The sequence below is a fragment of the Ursus americanus genome, chromosome 19 (genome assembly GCF_024610735.1).
Source record: "Ursus americanus isolate L20-20 chromosome 19, mUrsAme1.1.p, whole genome shotgun sequence".
Classification (NCBI taxonomy): Eukaryota; Metazoa; Chordata; class Mammalia; order Carnivora; family Ursidae; genus Ursus; species Ursus americanus.
Window position 1 is genome coordinate 39053306 of NC_142145.1, and position 24475 is coordinate 39077780.

General features: G+C 40.9%; 1 protein-coding gene across 2 annotated transcripts in view; it reads left to right on the forward strand.

Moving 5' to 3' along the window:
- Positions 1-24475, forward strand: part of B4GALT6 (beta-1,4-galactosyltransferase 6) — a 73080-nt gene that overhangs the window by 9908 nt on the left and 38697 nt on the right. The window contains exons 2-3 of one of the 2 annotated variants that reach the window (XM_045781847.2): positions 12346-12462; positions 18563-18676. In XM_045781847.2, the coding sequence (XP_045637803.1) occupies positions 12346-12462; positions 18563-18676 (231 nt within the window). Of the gene's footprint in view, positions 1-12345; positions 12463-15351; positions 18045-18562; positions 18677-24475 lie in introns of those variants that run through there. The other variant, XM_087869900.1, reaches the window with a different exon arrangement.

A 24475-nucleotide genomic window follows, 5' to 3' on the forward strand; every position in this document is an offset into this window, starting at 1 on the left:
CCTGCTATCTCTGTCATCCCCCTTACTCCCCCTTTTCCCTCTGTTTTTCCTTTCTTTTCTCTTTTTTTTTAAATTTCTGGAGGACACCATAATTTAGTATTTAAAAGACTTGTTTCTTTCCAGTCCTGCCTTTTGGCAGAATAACGACAAAGAGAATACTATACAGGTAACGTGATTTGAGTTGAAGATCAGGCCAATTCGAGATTGAAATCCCATTAACATGCCTTTGCAAAAGTAAGCGTTTACTCCAGTTAGTACTAGATATTTTTACTTTATGTCTTGGATTCACTGGAGAATTTCAGGTAACACCTCAATTTTATTTTTCTCTAGTACGTGAATCCTGTGTTGGGCCAACTTGATTTGTTATGTTTCGTGAGCATACTTGTTTTAGGTCATACCAGAACTTGGCAAAGTTTGGTTTAAAGCTACAGCAGAAACCCTCCTCAGTTAAAACGGGAAAGCTAGCTTAAAGGATGTTCGTCAGCAGTTATATTTTTGGCTATGGGGCACAGCAAAATGTTTAGGAAAACATACTTAGTAATTTTAAATCTGAAATTTATAATTAACTTTTTTTTCTCCAGAGGCATAATAAATATGGCTTTTTGCTTTCATCTTTGTTTTCATGATTAATTACTCGAGTTAGTAAAAGTCTTTGGCTCCACCAAATCGTTGTGTGATACCATTACAACAGGAGGTAAACATAGATTCTGCTATGTCTGAATGAACTGTGCATAAATTAGAAAGCTGTGTAAAGAGGATTTTGTTTAATGTAAGTTAAACTAATATAAAAGGAAGATCCTACTTTTTTGGCTTGTTTCATATGTTAATGTTTAAAGAATTCGTACAAGCAGTGTCTTTCAGACATGAAAGTGTTCAAGCCTTACTTAAAGTGGTTTGCATAAATAAATGTATTTCCTAGGTTTTATTACTAGAGATGCTAATTCTGATTCTGGTTCATTTTTAATACACATCCTAGGTAATTCTGGACCCTGGGAACTTTATTTCTGACAAATACCCCAACTGGTGGGTTAAAAAAAGAAAAACCAAGTGCTGGATAGGTTTAGTTTTTGAAATTAATCATCTTATTATCATTTGATCTTTCATAGAAGTAAACTTACTTTTTAAAAAGCAGATTAACTTGTGTGTAGCAGCGTATTTTACTGGAGTTAGAGATGGCTATCATGGTGAAGAATTTTTTTCCTTCAGAAAAGAAATGGACAGAATGGATAAATACATCCTTTAAGACAACCAGGATCATGCACTTCTTTGTGAGTCTGCAGCAACTGTGTGATTGAGTTATAGGTTGATCGGAAATTTGTTAGTGTTTCTAATTATTAGAAATATACATTGTAATTTACTTAATAAGATCAGTAAAAGTGATTAAAGCATATAGACCTGCATGTTAGCCAACGATTTAAACACATCTGATACAGCATTTGGCTAGAAAAGTCCCTTTGTAATATTGTTTCAGGTAGGTGGGTATAGAAGATTTGTACTGTAACCTGTCGTCTTGATTGAAATGGTATGTCTTGTTTTATTTTTAAATATTTGAGGCTTGCTAGTGTTAATGTGACTTTACAGAGACCATTTTATATATATTGCCTTCCTGATAATTAAGTTAATTGCTCAGAAATTATGACTTATGCAATTTCCAGTTTGACTCAGAGGAAGAGAAATTGGACTTTTTTTTATTTTATTTTTGAATCAAGAGACCTAAGGCAGAGAATTATAAGGTGCCTTGTTTATTGATTTGAAAATATGCTCTGGCTTTGGAAATCTTTTTTAAAAATTTTACTTGAGAGAGAGAGAGTGTGCGTGCGCATAGGGGTGAGGGGCAGAGGGAGAAGGAGAGAAAGGGAGAGAAAGTCTCAAGCAGACTCTGCACGGAGCCCATTGATCTCACGACCCTGAGATCACGACTGGAGCCAAAACCAAGAGTCCGACGCTCAACTGACTGAGCCCCCCAGACCCCCTAGCTTTGGAAATCTTTGAAATTCATTTCTCACAGTGTCCCCTTCTCTCCTGCTTGTCTTAAGAGTCATTTTTCTTTCATAAAATAAAGAAGTTTAAAGGTATTTTAATTGCGAAAACACAAAGAAATCAGGGATGATTGTAAAACATATAGTTCAAATACCACTTTTTCCCTCATGATAGAATTCTTAAGAGGATAGAGATTCATTTCACATTCACCTTATGTACTCTGAAATCATTAATTTTCAACAGTTTTGTACATGTTTTCTGGATATGTTTATTTATGGTTTGATCTTTTAATCTGTAATTTCATTAAGTAAGTTTCCTTACTGATTGGCTTTTTAAAAATCTATTTAATTGCCTGCAGTCTTCCTTCCTCGATTCCCTCATTTCCTCCTAATTTTACTTTTCTACAGTGTGGGCTGTAATGCTTAACTCTCTAAGCTCCTGTCCTGCTTTAAAGAAGTATGTGTTTATTTTAAGTGAATAACAGTGAACTACCACATGACAGTGCAGATCGATATCTTGTGTTAGATAGTGTTTTCATATTGCCAGGTTCGGAGTCTATTTTTAGAATTATCAGCTAAGTGTAAACTAGCCTGAACTGATGATCTGATTATTTCGAAAGTACTTCTGATGTTTTAGGCTGTTTAGGCTTCTTCAGGATTTGGGTTTTTACAGAGGAACCCCCTGGACACCTTGTTTCTGGTACTGCTCGGCGAACGGTAGGCATTCAGTAAATATCTGTTGAACAAACACATGTCTCCACCCTGAACATCTTTAATAAGACTGTTGGAAAAGTCCAATTTTATTTAAAAATACTTAATTTTGATCAGTATTCAAACACAAATAATCTCCCCAAATAACTTAAAACTGCAGGGTAGAAATGGTGAAAGCACCAGTGGTAAGGAATTTCTTGTTAATTTTTAGTGTCTTCGTCAGCAAAGCTGTTAGCCGTTGGCTGAGATCTGAAATAGATCTATACCGCATATAATCACGGAATTCATTATTTCTTGATAAAATGGGATTCTGAATGCAGAGTTCTTTCATTCTCTTTATTCATTAGTCAGCCCATGAGTCACTTGAAAGATGGGGAAGAGGTTATTATAGGTTGGTAATTATTTGCACTATAGATTTCCTTGAGCCCATACCTGGCTTTGAATCATTGTCACCGTGGTAAGATACTCGGCTTAAATAGTACTTTGACATAAAGGGAATTGTTTGTTTTACAGCCTGGCACAGCCTACAGATTTGTTATTTTTTTTGTTTTTAACCCAAGCAGTACTTTGGTCCTAGGCAAGGTATGAACAGTATTTCATACATAGTCAGGCCTCATCCTAGGGTTTACAACATTATTACCAGAGATAATATGTTTAGCTTTACCATCTTGGATGAGTCATTTCGGGGAATTAGTTGAATAAGGGCTAGATGTGGGTAGAAGAAAACGTTTAGGCGTCTGAAACAGATACTTAGAAGATTATTGTGAGTTCTGAGAGATTCCGAGATACCGGATTCAGATATCTGTAGTAATATCCAGGGGCATATATAAGTGGTATTTTGCTTTTTTTCTGCATTGTTGATTTCTTTGTATGTTCTGTAGCTAATAGGGGAAACTATTTTCTCTCCTGTAACCTGTAAGTACCCCTTCTGGTTTCCTCCTCCTCCTTGGACTAGTTGAGATCTGGCTTATCCCTCCTTTCTCACTCTCTCATTACTGTTTACGTTGAAGATTTTCTCTCTCTCTCTTTTTTTGCCCCTCCCTCTCCTCTATGACTTTCAACCGTTGCTTCATCCAAACTGCTGCCTCTCAGAGACATTCGGACCTGTCCTTGAATCCTAGTTTTTAAATTCTGCCTATGCAACTTACTTCTGAGTTTGTTTTCCGAGCTTTCAAATGGGGAAAAGTTATACCCACGCCATGTGGTGGTGTATTAGTTTCCTGACTACCGTACACATTACCACACACAGTGGCTTACAACAACAGGACTTTATTATCTCGTAGTTCTGGAGGCCGGAAGTCTGAAATCAGGTGTTGTCAGGACTGTCCTCCCTCTGGAAGCTCTCAAGGGGGATCCTTCCTTGCCGTTTCCAGCTTCAGGTGCCTGTTGGCATTCCTTGCCTTCCTAGGCTTGTGGTCACATCACTCCAGGCTCTGCCTGCATCTTTACATTGTTTTCTCTTTTGCGTGTGTGCGTGCATGTGTGTATGTGTGTGCGTGCGTGTGTAAAATATCCATTGCCTTTTTCTTATCTGAGCATTTGTCATTGGATTTAGAGCCCACTCAGATAATCCAGGATGATCTCCTCATCTCAAGATCCTTAATTACCTCTGCAAAGACTCCTTTTCCAAAGAAGATAACATTTTCACAGCTTCTGGGAATTAGGATGTGCACATATTTTTTTGGGGGCCCCCATTCAGCCTGCTACATACAGGTGGTTTAAGAATTAAATGAAATATAATTATATGTATGTGTATTTAAATAAGTTTATACATGACCTTGGTAGGTACTCAATAAATGTTAATTCATTTCCCTTCTCTTTATTTTTTTTTAGAAGATTTTATTTATTTGTTTGAGAGCGTGCGCACACTCAGGGAGGGGCAGAGGGGGAGGGAGAGGGAAAGAATCTCAGGTGGACTCGACGCTGTGCACGGAGCACAATGTACAGGTGGAGGCAGAGACTGGAGTGATGTGACCACGAGCCCAGGAAGGCAAGAAATGCCAAGAAATGCCTGATACTGGGGCTCGGTCTCATGACCCTGAGATCATGACTTGAGCTGAAACCAAGAGTCGGATGCTTAACTGCCCCAGCCACCCAGGTGCCCCTCCGTCCTCTTCAGAAGCCTCTGCCCACCAACATTCTGTATCTCGGCATGATTTTGGCAGTTAGTACAGGCATATCTCATTTTATTATGCTTCACTTTATTTATTTATTTAATTTATTTATATTTTATTTATTTATTTATTGTGCTTTGCAGATAATGAGTTTTTTAATGAATTGAAGGTTTGTGGCAATCAATATTAGCAAGCCCATTACTGCCATTTTTCCAACAATATCTGCTCAACTTCATTTCTCTGTGTCACATTTGATAATTGTAATATTTCAAACCTTTTCATTATTGTTATATTTGTTATGGTCATCTGTGTTCTTTGATGTTACTATTGTAATTGTTCTGGGTGTCATGAACTGTGCCCATGTAAGACAGCAAACTTAATCGATAAAAGTGTGTGTTCTGACTGCTTCGCTGATCGGCCATTCCCCATCAGTCTCCCTCTCCTTGGGCCTCCCTGTATTCCCTGAGACACCAACAGTATTGATATTAGGCTAATTAATAATCCTGCAGTGGCCTCTAAGTGTTCACCTGAAAGGAAGAGTCGCATGTCTCTCACTTTAAATCAAAAGCTAGAAATGATTATGCTTAATGAGGAAGGGATGTCAAAAGCTGAGATAGGCAGAAGACTGGGCCTCTTGCATCAAACAGTTAGCAAAGATGTGAATGCAGAGGAATGGTTTTTTTTGTTTTTTGTTTTTAGCGTTTTATTTATTTGAGAGAGAGAAAGACAGCATGAGCAGGGCAGAGGGAGAGGGACAAGGAGACTCCTCGCTGAGCAGGGAGCCTAGTGCAGGGCTTGATCCCAGGACCCTGGGATCATGACTTGAGTCCAAGTCAGATGCTTAACCACCTGAGCCACCCAGGCGCCCTTAGAGGAGTGGTTCTGGAAGGAAAGTAAAAGTGCTACGCCAGTGAACACATGAATGGTAAGAAAGTGAAACAATCTTATTGCTGAAGTGGGAAAAGTTTTAGTGGTTTGGTTAGAAGATCCAACCAGCCACAATGCTCCCTGAAGCCAGAGCCTAATCCAGAGCAAGCCCCTAACTCTCTTCAATTCCATGAAGGTCGAGAGAAGGGAGGAAGCTGTAGGAGAAGAGTCTGAGGCTAGCAGAGGGTGGTTCATGAGGTTTAAGGAAAGAAGCCATCTCCATAACATGACAGAGCAAGATGGAAGCAGCAAGTGATCCAGAAGGTCTCGTTAATCAATGAAGGTGGCTGCACTCAACAGCAAATTTCCAGTGTAGACCAAACAGTTTTCTGTAGGAAGAAGATGCCTTCTAGGACTCTTACGGCTAGAGAAGAGGAGTTAGTGCCTGGTTTCAAAGCTTCAGAGGACAGGTGGACTCTCTTGTTAGGTAGGGGCTAATGTAGCCAGTGACTTTAAGTTGAAGCCATTGCTCATTTGCCATTCCCAAATCCTAGGGCCCTGAAGAATGGCGCTCAGCCTACTCTGCCTGTGCTCTAGAAATGGAACAGCAAAGCCTCAATGAGGGCACGTTTGTTTACAACATGGTTTACTGAATATTTTAAGCCCGCTGTTGAGACCTACTGCTTAGAAAAAAAGGTTTTTTAACAAAATATTACTGCTCATTGACAGTGTACCTTGTCAGTCGAGAGCTCTGATGGAGATACACAATGAGGTTAGTATTTTCAAGCTTGCTAGCACAATATCCATTCTGTAGCTTCTGGGTCAAGGAGTCATTTTGACTTTCAAGACTTATTTAAGAAATACATCTCATAAAGCTTTACCTGCCATACATAGTGATGCCTCTGATGGATCTGGGCAAGGTAAATTGAAAACTTTCTGGAAAGAAGTCCCCTTTCTAGATCCCATCAGGAACATTTATGATGGGAAGAGTTCCAAGTATCAGCATTACCTAGAGTTTGGGAGAAGTTGATTCCAGCCCTCATGGAGGACTTTGAGGGGTTCAAGACTTCGTGGAGGAAGTCACTGCAGATGTGGTGGAAAGAGCAAGAGAACTAGAATTAGAAGTGGAGCCAGGAGATGTGACGGAATTGCTGTAGTCTCATGAGAAAACTTGAACGAATGAGGAGTCGCTTCTGATGGATGAGCAAAGAAAGTGGTTTCTTGAGATGGCTTCAACTCCTGGTGAGGGTGCCATGAAGATTGTTGAAGTGACAGTAAAAGATTAAGAATATGGCAGAGATTCTGTTGAGAGGATTGATTTGAGAGTGGCAGGGTTTGAGAGGATTGATTCCAATTCTGAAAGAAGTTCTGCTGTGGGTAAAAAGCTGTCAAACAGCATCATCATGCTACCAAGAAATCACTGATGAAAGGAAGAATCATTCGATGTAGCAAACTTCATTGTTGTTGTTGTCTTATTTTAAGAAATTGTCACAGCCACCCCACCATCTGTAATCATCAACGTGGAGGCCAGACCCTCCACCAGCAAAAAACAAAAACCTGCTGAAAGCTCAGATGATGATTAAGACTTTTTGGCAATAAAGTATTTTTAAAATAAGGTATGTACATTGCTTTTTAAGACAATGCTGTTGCACGCGTAATAGACTATAGTGTAAACTTTTATATGCACTGGGGAATGAAAACATTTATTTGACTTGATTTATTGTAGTATTTGCTTTCTTGTGGTCGTCTGCAGCACAGCTGCAGTGTCTCTGAGGTATGCCTGTGCTCAATTCAGATCACTCCCACTCCACTTCATCCCCCACTGATGTCCTTGTTGGTGGCCGTCAGGCAGTCTGGTCCTTGTCTTCCATCCTCCCTTGTCTGGCCACATCAAGTCCTTGTAGTTGTGACCTGTTCTCCCTTGCACCTCTGCAGACCATAGTCTTCCTAACCTCGCACTTCTGGCACTTTCTCACTGTTGTTAACATTACTTCTCATCTTCACGATGATCTCGAGTCCTCTCCCCTTTTTTCTTCTGTTTTTTCACACCATCCATCCCCTTACATCTTCGTAAGTTATTTTTCATTGCGGCCAAACTCTGCCAAGTTGAGTTGTTTCCTCCTGGATGTGCCCCCTGTGCAGCCCAGAGCCTCTGGTTAGGCTGTCCCCTCAGTGGAAATGTTCTTTTCCATCCTTCCTCCTATTTCTTTCAGTGCCTTAAATGTAAATGTACTCTTTCTTCCTTCTGCTGAGGCCACAGGCATGCTCAAGGTTTCTTCTGTCTAAAAAAACTTCCTCGACCTTGCTCTCACTTCTCTTTTCTGAAAATCGCTTTTACTTCGTCACTATCCACTTTACTCTTCCCGACTTGCCTTTTGTTTCCATTGCTTTCCAGAAACTCTTCTTTTAAAGATTGACGGTGATCTCCTAAGAGCATTTTGAAGAGGCTACGTAGTATGGTGGTGAAGAGCTGGACGGCCGGGGCCAGCCTGCTGGGGTCTGAATTCTGGCTCTGCCACCAGCCATGTAGCCTTGAGCAAGTTACTTAACTCCATGTGATGGGAATAATATTCGTACCTACCGTTAAAGGGTTGCTTGTAAGGATTAATTAGGTTAGCGTATGTAAAGCTCTTCCGGGGGCGCCTGGCGAAGAGTGTGCACCAGGTATTAGTGTGTTATTTTTTTAAGCTATTATTTTTTAGTCTGTCTGCTTAGCCTCTGTGGTGTTTGATAAGGTTGACCATTTCCTCTTCTCCACCGTGTTCAAGCTTAGACTAATTCATCTTGGGGCCTTTTATCTTCATAACCCTGTTCATGGTCTCTCTCCATGTGTCTGACATCCTTTTTTTTTTTTTTTTTTTTAAGAAATATTTGTCAGCGGGGGGCACACGCAGGGGGAGCAGCAGGCAGAGGGAGAAACTGGCTCCTTGCTCAGCGGGGAGCCCAATGCAGGACTTGATCCCAGGACTCTGGGATCATGACCTGAGCCGAAGGCAGACGTTTACCCGACTGAGCCACCCAGGCACCCCTCTCTCGGTGTGTCCGAACTTTACTTTCTTACCCGTTTTCTGGATAATTTTTTCTTATGGTGATTCAGCATGGTAGTTGCCACTCTTACATGAATGTCACTCCAAATTGTATTTCTTGCCCTTCTTTCTTAGCTCCAGTCCTGCAGTTACAGTGCACCTAACTACATAATCTCCCTCTCAGAATCAGCTCCTCGCTGGATTTCTTTTTGTTAACGGACGTACGGCAGTGTATCGTAGAGGTCAGCAACGGGGTATTGGGACCAGGGGGATGTTGTGTCCAAAGTCTTCGAAGCTCAGGAAAGCTTTCCAGGTCACTGCAGACTGGCACATTCTCCTTATCTGGAATACTTTTTTCACTGAACAAAGCTGGATGTGGAAAGGGATGGGGAGACACAGTACTAACAAGTGCGTTCCTTAGTTTTCTTAAGTGGAGAATGAGGCAAGTTCATAAATGTCTTGCCTTGAAAACTCAAGGTAGGATGTCTAGAAGCTGTTATAAACTTGTTTTTGAAGGTTTTTTTTTTTTTAAGTTGAATGTATTCCTTCCCCTCTGCCCCAGAAAGCAGAACTAGGTAAGTTAAATTTATGTCTCACAAAGCAGAGGCAAATAGCAGATTAACTGAATTAGAGAACAGGGCATGATTTTAATTAAGCAGTGGTAGTTTTTAATGTATTTCTGAGTTGTCTCAAGACCAAAGGGTAAGGCTGAGAAAGATTTCCCTATTTTCTGAAATGCAATTTCTTTTACTTGGAATAGAAATTTTAGACAACGATTTCCTCCACCTGGTTGGTTTGCCAATAAGCCGTTACATTTTATATTAATGGTAACTAGCCGTCATATAGTTATTTGAGTGTGGGTTAACAGTTTAGGGTGTTTAGAAATCAGACAGTTGGAACCATTCTCATACTGGTTTAGTGTGCCTTGCCATACTTTGACACATCTCATTCTTCCTGTTAACAACGACTCTATTTAAACAAAACAGCTTCATTCCCTAATGGGTTTTGATCTTTAGGGATTAAACCCATGAGGACCATTAACCTAAGGAATGTAACTCAATTAGCTGTAAATGATTTAAGATAAACTAATAGATTCTCCATTTGGAGAGCTTGGTGTCTTGCATTCCTTAATTTTTTCTCCATCCATCTAATGAATAGTAAATGCATTCTTTTGGCAAATGGTTCACCTTTGTCACAGTTGCCATCAGTCATTATCCCCCCCGCCCCCAACAGGTTTGTTACCTGGTGTTTTGGAAGTTTTTAGGATAATTTGGCTTTGGTGATTCTTTTCTATACCAGATTTTTTCTTTGCTGCTTAAATCTGACTTAGCTTCACGATGTCAGACAATATTCTTTATATGAATAGGTGTGTTAAAAGTAAAAGGTATGTAGTTTTTAAAAAGTTCAGTTTCCAGGACGCACCGGAGTGCACTTTCCTTGCTTGGGCCAGTATTGTTTCCAGCGGCTCAGTTCTGCTGCCCCATGACAGGTCCTTTCCATGTTTTGGTGCAGAGCAAATGTCAGAAGATATTAGATCACTGATAACAAATTTCATATATAACTTTAGGATTCAGTGATCCAAGGTGTTGTAAACCAGTTGGCATTCGTTTTCTATTTGATGGTTTTCCCCTGCATCATTTCAGTGGAATTTTAGATCTCGGCTTCTGCTAATATTAGTTGGCTTTTATAGAATGTTTTCCTACATTTTTGGTTGGCTCTTCTTTTTGTTTTCATTTTTCATTTTGTCTCTTTTCTTCTTTTAAAGTCTGCTCAAGAGCAAAAATGTAATAAAAACTTGTATTTGTAACCCCACGGGTGTAATAAATTCAAGCCTAAACAAGTTATATCTAATTATAGGACTGCTTTCTAGAGAGGATGTAGACACGCTCTTAAAAATGATCGAAGTAAAACTTATGTGAAGCTTGGATTTCTGTTGTTTTCTCTGTTTGGGAATGAAGGTAAAAGGAGAAGAAGGGTCATTGTACTCTGCTCTTCTATTAGTTTTATTTATTCTGTCTTTTGTACTTTGAGCAAGTTAAAATTTACATTAAAAATGGGAAAGGACAGGGGTGCCTGGGTGGCTCAGTTGGTAAAGCGGTTAAGCGTCTGCCTTCAACTCGGGTTATGATCTTGGGGTCCTGGGGTTTGAGCCCCTCATCAGGCTTTCTGCTCCGTGGGGAGTCTGCTCCCCCCCCAACTCCTGTGCATGCATGCGTGCTCTCTCTCTTACATACTATCTCTCAAATAATTAAATAAAATCTTTTAAAAAATGGGAAAGGCGGTAGTAAACATCACAGTTTGCTCATGTCTCTGTAGCATCTCAAGGAAGTAGAGCAGGGCCCAGAAAATTAGTTGGCATTTAAGATTTTTTGACTTGGCATTCATTTTTTGAGAGTGTCATTACAATGTTCGGGGGCAGCTTATTTTAAAATTGAAAGAGTCATTAACTGAGCCTTACACGGTTTTGCCATGAAAATGATCGCCCTCCTCTTGAATGAGTGGAGTTTATGGTTTTTTGGCTGTATGCTTGGAGAACTGAAAGTAGAAAGGGCTTTAGAGAACATCTCATGCAATACTGCCTTTTTTAGGTGAGGACACTGAGATTCAGTGATGAGTGGTCCAGAGCTAGGCATTGTGCTCACAGAATCAGAACCAGAAAGAGAGGATCTTTTGATTACTTCTATGCTTCTCTGAGGAGCCCTGACATCTCAAAAGGCAGAGATTTGTGTCATCTTTGTAAATTTACCAATTTCTCCCAAAGCAAGAAATTAGGGGCCTAGTTTTGAAGCACTTACCACAAAGAATTAAATGTACCCACTTGAAAATGCACACTGATTGTGATTTGTCTGCTTTTACAATCTTGGTAGGTAGATTTGTGATGGACGGGGGTGCAAAAGGGCTAAGTAATTAACTTAGTAGAGAGAAATTGCCAAAATAGATATTGATTCTAGGTCATTCTGCCCCCTAACTCTCCTTGCCCAAACACATTGAGAATCTGCAAGATCCATTGGAAGATTCATATTCATACTAGATACTATGGTGATTTATGATATATTTACTATTAGATAAGGAATCCTTGCCCTTGTGGAGTTTTCGGTTCGAGGGAGTTAATATGGAATTAGAGAAAGTATACTATAGATTGTATATTTGTAATAAAATGCCTTTTTGAAATTTTAAAGTATATTTTATGGTAGAAAATTATTTATGGATAAAGGAATTCATTATGGTATTCAGCTAGTCTCATTCTGTTTGGTGGATATTACTACTTGAATTTTTCATTTTTATTGTTTTTAAAAAAAGCAGTTTGTTTTTGTAAGTTTGTTTTTTTGGTTTCTTTTTTTTTTTTTAGATTTTTTTTTTTTTTTTTTTTTTTAAGGAAATCTCTACACCCAATATGGGGCTCAAACTTACAACCCCAAGATCAAGAGTTGCATGGATGCTCTTCTGTTTGAAAGCTTGCCCGGCACCCCTGTTCTTCTAAGTTTTTGATAATGGGAAATAGTCATTTTATATTTCTGTTTTCCCTTTGGACATGTTAATTGAGTCAGTTTGGGTTAATTGGGTAGTTCCCTAGTCTGAATATTATGTTATTAAATTTAAAAAAAAGTTTACCGAGTTATGATATTTCCTCTCTTTTTTTTTTTGTAGCCAACACATATCTCTTTATGGTGCAAGCTCGAGGAATAATGTTGAGAGAAAATGTGAAAACAATAGGACATATGATCAGGCTGTACACAAATAAAAACACTACCCTCAACGGGACAGGTAAGATTGCTTGCTTCTTAATTGTGCTTTGTTTCTCCTCCTTGCCTTTGTAGTCAAAAGAAGTAAACCAAATCTCTCAAGCTCTGGTTTGGCCTGTAAGGCTCCTATTAAAGATGAAGGTGTCTCCTACTGAGTGTACTGGGAGATTCTATTGCCGCTTGAGCCAGGGCTGTCCATGTTTTAGGATGTGTAAAGGTGTTCTCACAGTGGTGATGGGAGTTTTGTATAAAGACACTTAAGTTAATTCTTTTTATTAAAGTTAACTCTTGGAAACATAAAATACAAAAAGCAGCTTATGCTTTTTCAGTTCACCTATGGTAGTTAAGAAAAATCAACCACAGAGAATAATTTGTCCATATTAGTCATTCTGCCATCTCTATGCCCATTCTAACTCCTAAAATGTTTTTCCAACCATGTTTAGAAAATACTTCTTGTTTTTAATTATAGAAGATTCGTAATAATTTTATGGCCTCTAAGGGGCTTAAGGGGAAATTATATAAAAGTGGAAATCCGTAGCTGCTCTTGTCTTTGAAAAATATTATCTGGAAGTAGAATGTCCATCAGAATCACATGAGGTTAAAGCCAAGTAATAGGCCAAAGTAGTGATTGAACGAAGGCAGAACTGATGCAGATAGATGGAACTATTGTGGAAGAACGCTCAGACTCCCATGTGGCAGTCTCTCTGCAGTGTTTCCTGAAGTTATTACATGTTCCTTCAAGGTTTCAATAACTGGTTGTCACTTGTTGCGTCCTCTATAGTCTCATTTTAGACAGTTAGAATTAAAGATTTCATTTGTGTCAGCAGTTCTCCATTGTACCACTGTAAATGACAGACCGATACACACACACACACACAGACACACACACAATTAATAGGAAGTCCCTATCTGCCAACCGTAGATGTTCATTCTTCAAATGTGTGTTAAGGTGGGTAATAGTTTTACCCTTCTAAAAATTCAAGACTTCAAATTGATTCTTAATTTAATTTCCCACGTGCTTCTGCAAAATCCATTCTAGTCATTTGCCTGATTTGTTTTATGATGCCACAAATCAAAACACTCTTGTTTTCTCCCTTTTAAGTTGAAAGAAATTTCTTTTAGAAAGACTGTTGTTGTACCTGATATGTTAATAGTATTGTCAAAATCTCATTAACTGGTCTTCTGTTTTCATTGGTCTTCTGAATAGTAGGTCAATGTTAGGAGCAGTTTAAACATTATAAAAGCTTCTTTAGGACTTGTCCCGGTTGAATAAGTTGATTGTGAAAGTGTTCATTAAAAGTTCACTTAACTGAACAGAAATACTCAGCATCTTGGATGACTGTATTCATAGAAGGGAGTGCTGGGTATCTGTGCATAATTGAGTTCCTTTCCTGGGGCATGAATAAGTTTTATGTGGGAACTCAGTTGAACTTGATTAGGAGAATTGATTACTGGGTCAAGACAAACTCTCCCCTCACCTCACACCCCACAACTGGAAGAGAAGAAAAAGGGAAATCCACTTTTCCACTTACCAACTCATAGTTTCAATACTGACAAAGCAGCTACCGCCTACTTTGATTAGAGTTGGCTTACTTTTATGAACCTTTGAAAACTTTTCTCATGGTTCCTTTACTGGTGGTAAAACGGTTCACAAGAGACAGTCCATCATTGTATCAGCTAGGCATTGGATTTGGTTGTAAGAGAGACCCAGTTGCAGTGGCTTAAGCCCATGGGACTTTATGTTCTTCTATGAAAGAGATCTGGGAGTTGGATGTCTGGGGCCATCGTGGAGAAAGTCTCCACACGCCTTCTATCTTCTACTCTGTCATGGAGTTTTATAGTCTTCGAAGGTTGTTGTGGGGCTCCAGTCTTCCTATTTGTACTTGGGTCAGTAAGAAGGAGGAAAGGAAGAGGGAAGAAGAACAGAGGGACCCTTTTAAGGAGACTTCCCAGAAGTTTCACGTAGTATTTCTGCTTACTTTGCATTGGCCAGAACTTTGTTGTAGGGACTGTAAATTATGCTCTTTGAGCTGGGTACATTGGTGCTTTGAATGAAATTGGGGTTCTCTTACCTAGGAGAAAGGGAAAATGGAATTTGAGTAGGCAACTCTGAGACTCTGCTGTGTTCATGTATACTGAACAATTCATGTAGTCAGTATTCTTACCTAGCTACTTGGAGACATAGCATTAAGAAGAACATCCTCTCTTTGTATGAAGATCTCTAGGCTTTTGAGAGAGATGGAAGCATACACAGTTACTTATAATGCAGTTGGTTATTTCTGCACAGACTTATATAGATATCACCTGCCAATAAGGTGTACTAAGAGCTAATTGAACTCTAGGGGAATTGATTAATATGTACTGACTCATTTAAAATTTAGCACTGGATGGCAAATAGGTTGTGATATTTCTAAATACATTTGATTTCAAAAAGGGGTTTTTAACCTTGTACCTGACTTTCTGAAGCACCAAATGTAAATAGATACTACGTATAATATTTTTGCAAAGAAATCACATACCCATAATCAAATGATGCTTTGCCCTGTAGCTATGGAGTTAGGCAAATTAAGGAAATACGATGTAATCAGTGAATAATTACCAAAGCAGATGATAAGGGTCATGCAATGTTAGAACTGGTAGGTTTGTTAGAAATAGCTGAGCACACTTCCTCGTTTGATGGCTGTGTGGTCTGAATGCTCAGACACTGCCAGACTGACACAGTAAGCCAGTGGTAAACAGACTAGAATTCTCACTGAGTTTCTGTACCTGCTTTAAGCTGCCTTTTGCAGGAAGAACAAAGCCCTTGAGAGCCTGATTTGGTGCTGTTCTTCTTTTCTTATAAGTGATAAAGTCCAGTGAGAGCTGAGGAGGGGACCTGTCCAGCAGTTTTCATTTTTCATTCTTCTCTGTTTCTCCTTTCTTCAGGTGTGGCTCTAGAAAAGAGGAAGAAGGCTGGGGGCCAGAACTCATTGTGTTTTCATCCATCCATTCATTAGATGAAATAATGTCTACATTTTAAAGCGGTTGTGGTAGATCCCGTCTCAAGTGCATCTATCATGCGTAACCTTTTAAAACTCCTGATTTTGAAAGCAGTGGTTATACCTGCTGGATCCAAGCACTTTTGTGGGAATAATGATTTTGTGGGTTTATTATAGTGTAGTCTCCAAAAGCTTAAATTATTGTTGGCTGAAAGATCAGTTGTGACGTGTTCATTTACAGTAAGTTTTTACCATGTTGTAGATACTTCGTTAGATACTGGAAATCAAAGGCAATTTGATTTAAAAAAAAATAGGTATTCAGACTAGTGGCAGGGGGTGGGTGGATAGACTTACACATAATACGTTGGTATGACATAAGCACCACTGGACATAGTACCCAAGGAGCGCAGAGACCCTCTGTAAGTCTGGCAGTGAGCTGGTCCTTAGGGTCATTTGTAATTATTTGGCCAAGAATAACACGTTTAGCCCCAAAACTTTGTATTTGAAGGAAGTGAATATACTGCTCTTCCATGTCTTTGAGTTTTGTTTTGTTTTGTTTTTTTTCAATTTAGTCCTTTAAAAATTGATCAAAGAGATGCATGGATTCTTTTGTGAAAGACTCAGTCATTCTAGCACTAAAATAAAAAGTGAAACAGTCCTCTAGGCCTTCTGCTGCCATCAGACTCCCCAGGGGGAGCTTCCATTAGCAGTTTGTTTTGCAGAAATGTCTAGAGAGCTTACAATATCTCTGAGTTGCATGTAGATTTATAAATCATAGCATGTGGCTAAGAGAAGGGGCCCAAACATTAATCGCAAGAAATAATAAATTATGCAAAACAAGAAAATACTCTTATCTAAAGTTAACTACCTGACATTAAGAAATACTTGAGAATTTTGAGAATGTTAATATTTATCTGCCTCAGGATTATAAGAAAATGAATCTTCAGAACACCTAAAGGCCGGGGACAACCTTATTTATCTTCTGTGTTTAGCTCCTGCAAACGCATGGACTGTAGTAGCTGCCTGGTATAGTAGGAGTCCCCGGAAATGTGGAAACATTTTTTGAATATAACTTGGAATTTGATCTATATCTAGATATATTTTTAAAAAGCATCTAAAGGAAAGAATCAGAACTTTAATGGACTTACATTTATTTTATGTTCAGTATCTTTAAATCTTTTGAATGTATATGGGGGACATACAGAGTATGGACTGCTAGAGGGGTCTCTATGCTCTTGGTGTGTCCCTGGGCTTACAAAGCAATTAGTGTCCACTGAATACCCCTTCCCCTTCGGCTCGGAGGATTTTCCTGTGAAGTGCTTTCCACGGCTGCTCCGGAGAGAGCTCTCGGGAGCATTCTGGCACTGGGGCTTTCCCACTTTCTACTTCCTGGAACAGGCCTTAGCGGTTGTACATCATTCGGCCCTACTTATCATCTTGGGGTTTCCTGGCAATACATACACTTACCTTAAAAACCTCCCCCATGCTCTGCCAAGTTTATAACTAGGATTTCCATGCAGTCCTTTGGAATTGGACCTTTTCCTCCAGCTTCTGAGTCCTCGTTGGTACCGGGACCCTTTACCCTCTGCTTAGCATCCTTTGCAGGGTCCCTTCCCGCAGGCGTGCCTTGGCTTGGAAGGTCCATCGTGGAGCCCAGGCTGCATCCCCTGTCAAGTCCATTTTGATGATGAGTGAATATCTGTGTTAGGCAAAAGGTGTGCAGGGTCGGTGTTTAGTGTTCTTTGACTCTTCTCATATACTTCATGTTCAATTGCCAGGATTCTACCATTCTTCCCTAGGGAGAGGGTTTAGCTTTTACAGATTAGTAAGGTATGTGGTTTTTACCTTTTGCCTTTTGCTTGCTGGTCATGCCAGACAGGCCTCTCTTTCCAGTCATATGCCTGTTCTCCTCTTTCTTATCTCTCTGCGTGCAGACCAGTTCAGATAGGAATAATTCCATCATCAGAGCAGATTACTGGAGATTGAGAGGATAGCTTTGCATTTTCCTAAAGTGTCTGCTAGAGCTTCATTTCCTGTGGGTACACGGTTTATGATCCAGGAGACACTAGTTTAATCAGCTGTTTCCATGTCTTATCTCTTACTGCACGTTGGTCTCATTCTCTTGGACTGGCTTCCTCTGACATAGAGGAAACTGGCAGGTCACGGTTCTCAGACTTGCATCTCAGAACCTTGTTCCAGAAAGGGCTAAAACATCACCTCTTTGGTTCCAAGTTCAGAATTTCTAAAGTTCTGAATGTCCCGGGTTAAGTCACATGCAGGGCTCTGTACCAGTCACTCATAGCTCCAGCCACTGAATAGGTATATGGGCCAGGGATTGTTCTAAGCAATTTGTGCATTTCTCTTCCGAAATCTGAAAATGACTACATGCGGTAGGCAGAGAAGAGAAACCACATTGTCTTGCCCTGTACCACAAATCTCGTGCATGTTGGAGCAAGGAGTTGAACTCCACATTTGACTGTGGTGCTCTAACCAGTGTCTTCCATGCTGTATTAACTTGCAGTATCTAAAGATAACGGACCTAATGTAATACACAGCTCAGGGCTCCCCAGGGACTGCAGCCTATGAGTTGGGAACTTAAAGATTTAAAATGGACCGCGTTACAGAAGTAAGTTGAGTGGGTAAATCTCAGTTTTTTAAGTGTGGGGTGGTGAGAAAACATTACTCCCACCCCTCAGCCCCTTGGTTACTAGAAGCATTGTGCCGTGGCTCTGTGGTCGCCCAGGATACCCTTGGCCATTGCTAGCGGAGGGGATTCCCGGGTGTACTTCCCCAATCCCTTTTGATCTTGCTCAGCCGGGGGAGGGATGGGAGCAGGTGCTCTCATAGGGTCGGGGATGACCCTGCTCTGTATGTGTGCACGGATGAGGCCAGGCTGTTCTCTAGACTTGTCCGCGAGTTCCCTTGGGAAGTCACGCTCAGAGGTCCTTTCCAGTAGCAGTGACGGGTGAACGGGAGAGCAGCCACGGCGGCTGCATTTGCTTTCCTCTGGTTCTTTATAGATAATTGCCCGTAAGTACAGATTGCGTATAGCAGGTCTTCTTACAGTGATAGTGACATATCTCATACTAGGAGCAAAGCAAAAGGCAGTTTTTTGGTTGTAACTTTTTTTTCTCTCTCTCCAAGATTATCCCGAAGGCAATAATTCAAGTGATTATCTTGTTCAAACAACAACATATCTTCCGGAAAACTTCACATATTCACCATATCTACCGTGCCCAGAAAAACTGCCTTATATGCGTAAGTGTCATCTAATTTTGACTTAACTGTTTGCTTGTGTTATAATAAAATAATAAAAACCACATGGTTTGGGCACGCCACGCTCAGATCATGACTGTGGGTGCTAATGTTTATGTTATGTAGCATGTTACCTGATTGTTCTTTTTTTGAGAAAGCGGTTTTTTTTGGAGGGGGAGGGCAATTGAAAAGCTGAAGAAAAAACTCATCCTTTACCCAGAAGTAACCCCTATGGTGAGTTTGATAGGTATGCTTACAGGTAATTTTAAAATTATTTCTTACATAAATAGATGCTTAGATAGAAAATTATAATGATGCAAAAGTTTTAAGAATTTATATAAATGGTCTTAAAATTACAATTCTTTCTATAATTTGCTTGCTTAATTTTTAAGAACTATCCATGTCAATGCATATCGATCTATTTATTTTCCTTAGCTACTGTGTAGTACACCCTTGAATAAATATACCACATTTCAATTACCGTTTTCTCTGCTGATGGGAATTTAGGTTATTTCCACTTTTTTGCTCTCACAAAGTAATGTTCTAGGGAGCAGCGTAGTACAGTGTCTGTGTGTGGTGCCTATGTGCTGGGCGTGCATACCTAAACTGGAGTTGGTGTGTAGGCTGCTTGGGTTTGTACCAAAGCAGCTGGTCAGTTTATATCCCCAACAGCAAACATGAATGTACCATGTTGATAGGGATGGACTGCAAAATTTTTACTAGTCTGATAAAAATATTTTTTCTAATCTGTTAGATAAAAAGTGATATCCGTTGTTGGAATTTTCACTTTTCTTATTACTAGTGGGTTTGAGTAACTTTTTTTTAAAGATTTATTTATTTATTTGAGAGAGAGAGCAGAGCACAAGTAGGGGGAGGGGCAGAGGAGAGGGAGAGAGAATCTCCAGCAGACTCCCCACTGAGTGCTGAGCCGAATACGACACAGGAGCTCAGGACCCTGAGATCACAACCTGAGCTGAAATCAAGAGTCAGACACTTAACCGACTGAGCCACCCAGGCGCCCCTTGAGTAACTTTTGATATGTTTGTGAGTGGTTTTGAATTTTCTCTCCTGTGACTCAGTCGTGGGCTTTATCAGTTCCATATTGGTTAATTAGGTTTTCATATTAATTGATGGAAGTTCTTTACATATATTCCAGCGGTGACCTACTGTCTGCTGTATGTGGTTTGACAGTTTTTCAGAGTCCCTCGCTTGTCTTTTCATTTTGTTTATGGAATCTTTTATAGAAGTTTAAGGTTATGATGTTTCCAAGTATATCAATCATGTTATTTAAAGCTTTTTGGTCTTAAGAAAGCTTTCCTTATTACTTGAAGGCCATACAAATACTCTTATTTCCTTCTAACAGTTTTACCGTTTTGTATTTAACTTTTGTGTATAATATGAGATAGAGATCAAGATAGGGAATTTTAAATGTATATATTTTTTCAAAATTATGACGACAGTCCATCCTCATCAGAAAGCCCACCGTAATCACCCAGAAGCCGCAGGGCTAATCATTTTGGCGTTTTTTCCTTTGTCTATTCCCTTGCCCCTAATTTTAAGCAGACTCTGTATGTAAGTTTGTATGTTGACTTTTATGTAATTAAAATTTAAATAGATGGGAGTTAAGATGGCGGAGGAGTAGGGGACCCCTTTTTCAGCCGGTCCCCTGAGTCGAGCTGGATAGGTACCAGACCAGCCTAAATAACCACGGAATCAGCCTGAGACGCAGGATGATGCATCTGGATCTCTACAAATGAACATCTCCAGCGCTGAGTATTGAGGTACCAAGAGGGGAGCTGTAAACCGTGCACGGATATCGGAAGATAAACGGAAGGGGGAGGGAGCCGCCGTGTTTGGGCGCCGGGAAGCGGCAGCCACCTGCACGGGGGAGCGGGCGGACACACAGAGGGCACCCGCGAGAGAGCGGACTGAGACCGGTGAGCCGTGAACGCGCGCGCCACCAGGCATCTCCCGGAACACCGGAATCCCGGTGTGCTCACGGGATCCAGACTGAGACCGGGAACTCCCGGAGCGCGCGCGGGGCGGCTGGCGGCTGGCGGGCCACCTGCACGGGGGAGCGGGCGGACTCGCGGTCGGCACCCGCGAAACAGCAGACTGAGACCCTGAACCGGGTGCGCGCGCCACCAGGCTTCTCACGAAACTCCGGAATCGAGGTGTGCTCACCGGGCATAGACTGAGACCGGGAGACCCGGGAGCGCGCGGGGCGGCCGGTGGCTGGCGGCATTAGAAACACAAAGGACAGAGACGGGGCGGCCGGTGGCTGGCGGCATTAGAAACACAAAGGACAGAGACGCGCCGGCCCTGGAAGTGAGGGCAGGGTCGCCGAGTTGGTGCGCACATCCCGGGACGCCGCAGGGTTGAGCAGCACCAACAGTAACAGAGTTAAAGTGGCCAGAACATCAGTGGAGAACGGGCCGCAATCCCTCTGTTCTGCGACAATGCAGCCTCTGCTGCTCTGACCCTCAGAAGAGGCATAGCCGGCCGCCAGGGAAAGCCGCCAGAGAACAAAAGCCTGGAAATACCGGCTCAGAGAGTGCCCATCCCCATCCTCCCTCGCAGGGGACACGGAGACTCTACCCAAACAGGGTTGCCTGAGTATCGGCGCGGCAGGCCCCTCCCCCAGAACACAGAAGGCAGGCTGAAAAATCAAGAAGCCCACAACCCAGGCGCCTGGGTGGCGCAGTCATTGAGCGCCTGCCTTCAGCTTAGGGCGTGATCCCAGCGTTCCGGAAAGGAGTCCCTCATCGGGCTCCTCCGCTGGGAGCCTGCTTCTTCCTCTCTCACTCCCCTGCTTCTGTTTCGTTCTTGCTGTCTGTCTCCCTCTCTCAGATAAGTAAATAAATAAAATCTTTAAAGAAGAAGCCCACATCTCTAAGATCCCTATAAAACAAGGGGCACGGCCTGGGACCCAGTCAATAATTTTGGGCTCTGGAAACCCCACAACCTCTCTTCATCAGAATGACAAGAAGGAGAAGCCCCCCCCAGCAAAGAAAGGACAGTGAGTCAGGGGCCTCTGCCACAGAAGTAACGGATATGGATGTAACCAAATTATCAGAAATGGAATTCAGAGTAACAATGGTCAAGATAATGAGTAGACTTGAAAAAAGTATTCAGGAAAATATTACTGAGAATATACAATCCCTAAGGGCGGAAATGAGAGCGAATTTGACAGAAATTAAAAATTCTATGAGCCAAATGCAGGCAAAACTAGAGGCTCTGACGGCCAGGGTCACGGAAGCGGAGGAAAGGGTTAGTGAATTGGAGGATGGGTTAATAGAGGAAAAATTAAAAATAGAAGATGGTCTTAAAAAAATCCACGCCCACGAATGTTGGCTACGGGAGATTACTGACTCAACGAAACGATCCAATGTTAGAATCATCGGCATCCCCGAGGGGGTGGAGAAAAACAGAGGTCTAGAAGAGATATTTGAACAAATTGTAGCTGAAAACTTCCCTAATCTAGCAAGGGAAACAAAAATTCGTGTCCAAGAGGCAGAGAGGACCCCTCCCAAGCTCAACCATGACAGACCTACACCACGTCACGTCATAGTGCAATTCGCAAATATGAGATCCAAGGATACAGTATTGAAAGCGGCCAGGGCAAAGAAATTTCTCACGTACCAAGGCAAAGGCATCAGAATTACATCAGACCTGTCTACACAGACCTGGAATGAGAGAAAGGGTTGGGGGAGCATTTTTAAAGCTCTTTCAGAGAAAAACATGCAGCCAAGGATCCTTTATCCAGCAAGGCTGTCATTCAGAATTGATGGAGAAATAAAGACATTTCAGAATCGACAGTCACTAGCCAATTTCGTAACCACGAAACCAGCCCTACAGGAGGTATTACGGGGGGTTCTATAAAAGTAAAAAGGCCCCAAGAGTGATACAAAACAGAAAGTCACAGCCAATACAAACAAAGACTTTACTGACAACATGGCAGAATTAAAAGCATATCTCTCAGTACTCAGCCTGAACATTAATGGTTTAAATTCTGGTTTCAAACGCCACAGGGTTGCAGATTGGATAAAAAGAAATGACCCATCCATTTGCTGTCTACAAGAGACTCATTTCGAACCCAAAGATGCATTCAGACTGAGAGTAAGGGGATGGAGTACCATCTTTCACGCAAATGGACCTCAAAAGAAAGCTGGGGTAGCAATTCTCATATCAGATAAATTGGATTTTAAACTACAGACTATAGTTAGAGATGCAGAAGGGCACTATATTATTCTTAAAGGAAGTATTCAACAAGGGGATATGACAATTATAAATATATATGCCCCCAACAGGGGAGCAGCAAGATACACAAGGCAACTCTTAACCAGAATAAAGAGACATATAGATAAAAATACATTAATAGTAGGGGACCTCAACACTCCACTCTCAGAAATAGACAGAACACCCTGGCAAAAACTAAGCAAAGAATCAAAGGCTTTGAATGCCATACTCGACGAGTTGGACCTCTTAGATATATATAGAACACTACACCCCAGAACCAAAGAATACTCATTCTATTCTAATGCCCATGGAACATTTTCAAGAATAGACCATGTTCTGGGACACAAAACAGGTCTCAGCCGATACCAAAAGATTGAAATTATCCCCTGCATATTCTCAGACCACAACGCTCTGAAATTGGAACTCAACCACAAGGAAAAATTTGGAAGAAACTCAAACACTTGGAGACTAAGAACCATCCTGCTCAGGAATGACTCGATAAACCAGGAAATCAAAAATCAAATTAAACAATTTATGGAGACCAATGAGAATGAAAATACAACAGTCCAAAACCTATGGGATACTGCAAAGGCAGTCCTAAGGGGGAAATACATAGCCATCCAAGCCTCACTCAAAAGAATAGAAAAATCTAAAATGCAGTTTTTATATTCTCACCTCAAGAAGCTGGAACAGCAACAGAGGGACAGGCCTAATCCACGCACAAGGAAGCAGTTGACCAAAATTAAAGCTGAAATCAATCAAGCAGAAACCAGAAGTACAGTAGAGCAGATCAACAGGACTAGAAGCTGGTTCTTGGAGAGAATCAATAAAATTGACAGACCACTGGCAAGACTTATCCAAAAGAAAAGAGAAAGGACCCAGATTATTAAAATTATGAATGAAAAAGGAGAGGTCACGACGAACACCATTGAAATTGGAAGGATTATTAGAAATTTTTATCAACAGCTATATGCCAATAAACTAAGCAATCTGGAAGAGATGGAATCCTTCCTGGAAACCTATAAACTACCAAGATTGAAACCGGAAGAAATTGATTTCTTAAACAGGCCAATTAATTATGAAGAAATTGAGTCAGTGATAAACAACCTTCCAAATAACAAAACTCCAGGCCCGGACGGTTTTCCTGGGGAATTCTACCAAACATTCAAAGAAGAAATAATACCTATTCTCCTAAAGCTTTTTCAAAAAATAGAAACAGAAGGAAAGCTACCAAACTCATTCTATGAGGCCAATATTACATTGATCCCCAAACCAGGCAAAGACCCCCTCAAAAAGGAGAATTACAGACCGATTTCCCTAATGAATATGGACGCCAAAATCCTCAACAAGATACTTGCTAATAGAATCCAACAGTTCATTAAAAGGATTATCCACCACGATCAAGTGGGATTCATACCTGGGATGCAAGCGTGGTTCAATATTCGCAAATCAATCAGCGTGATACATCATATCAACAAGAAAAGACTCAAGAACCATATGATCCTCTCAATCGATGCCGAAAAAGCATTTGACAAAATACAGCATCCTTTCCTGATTAAAACC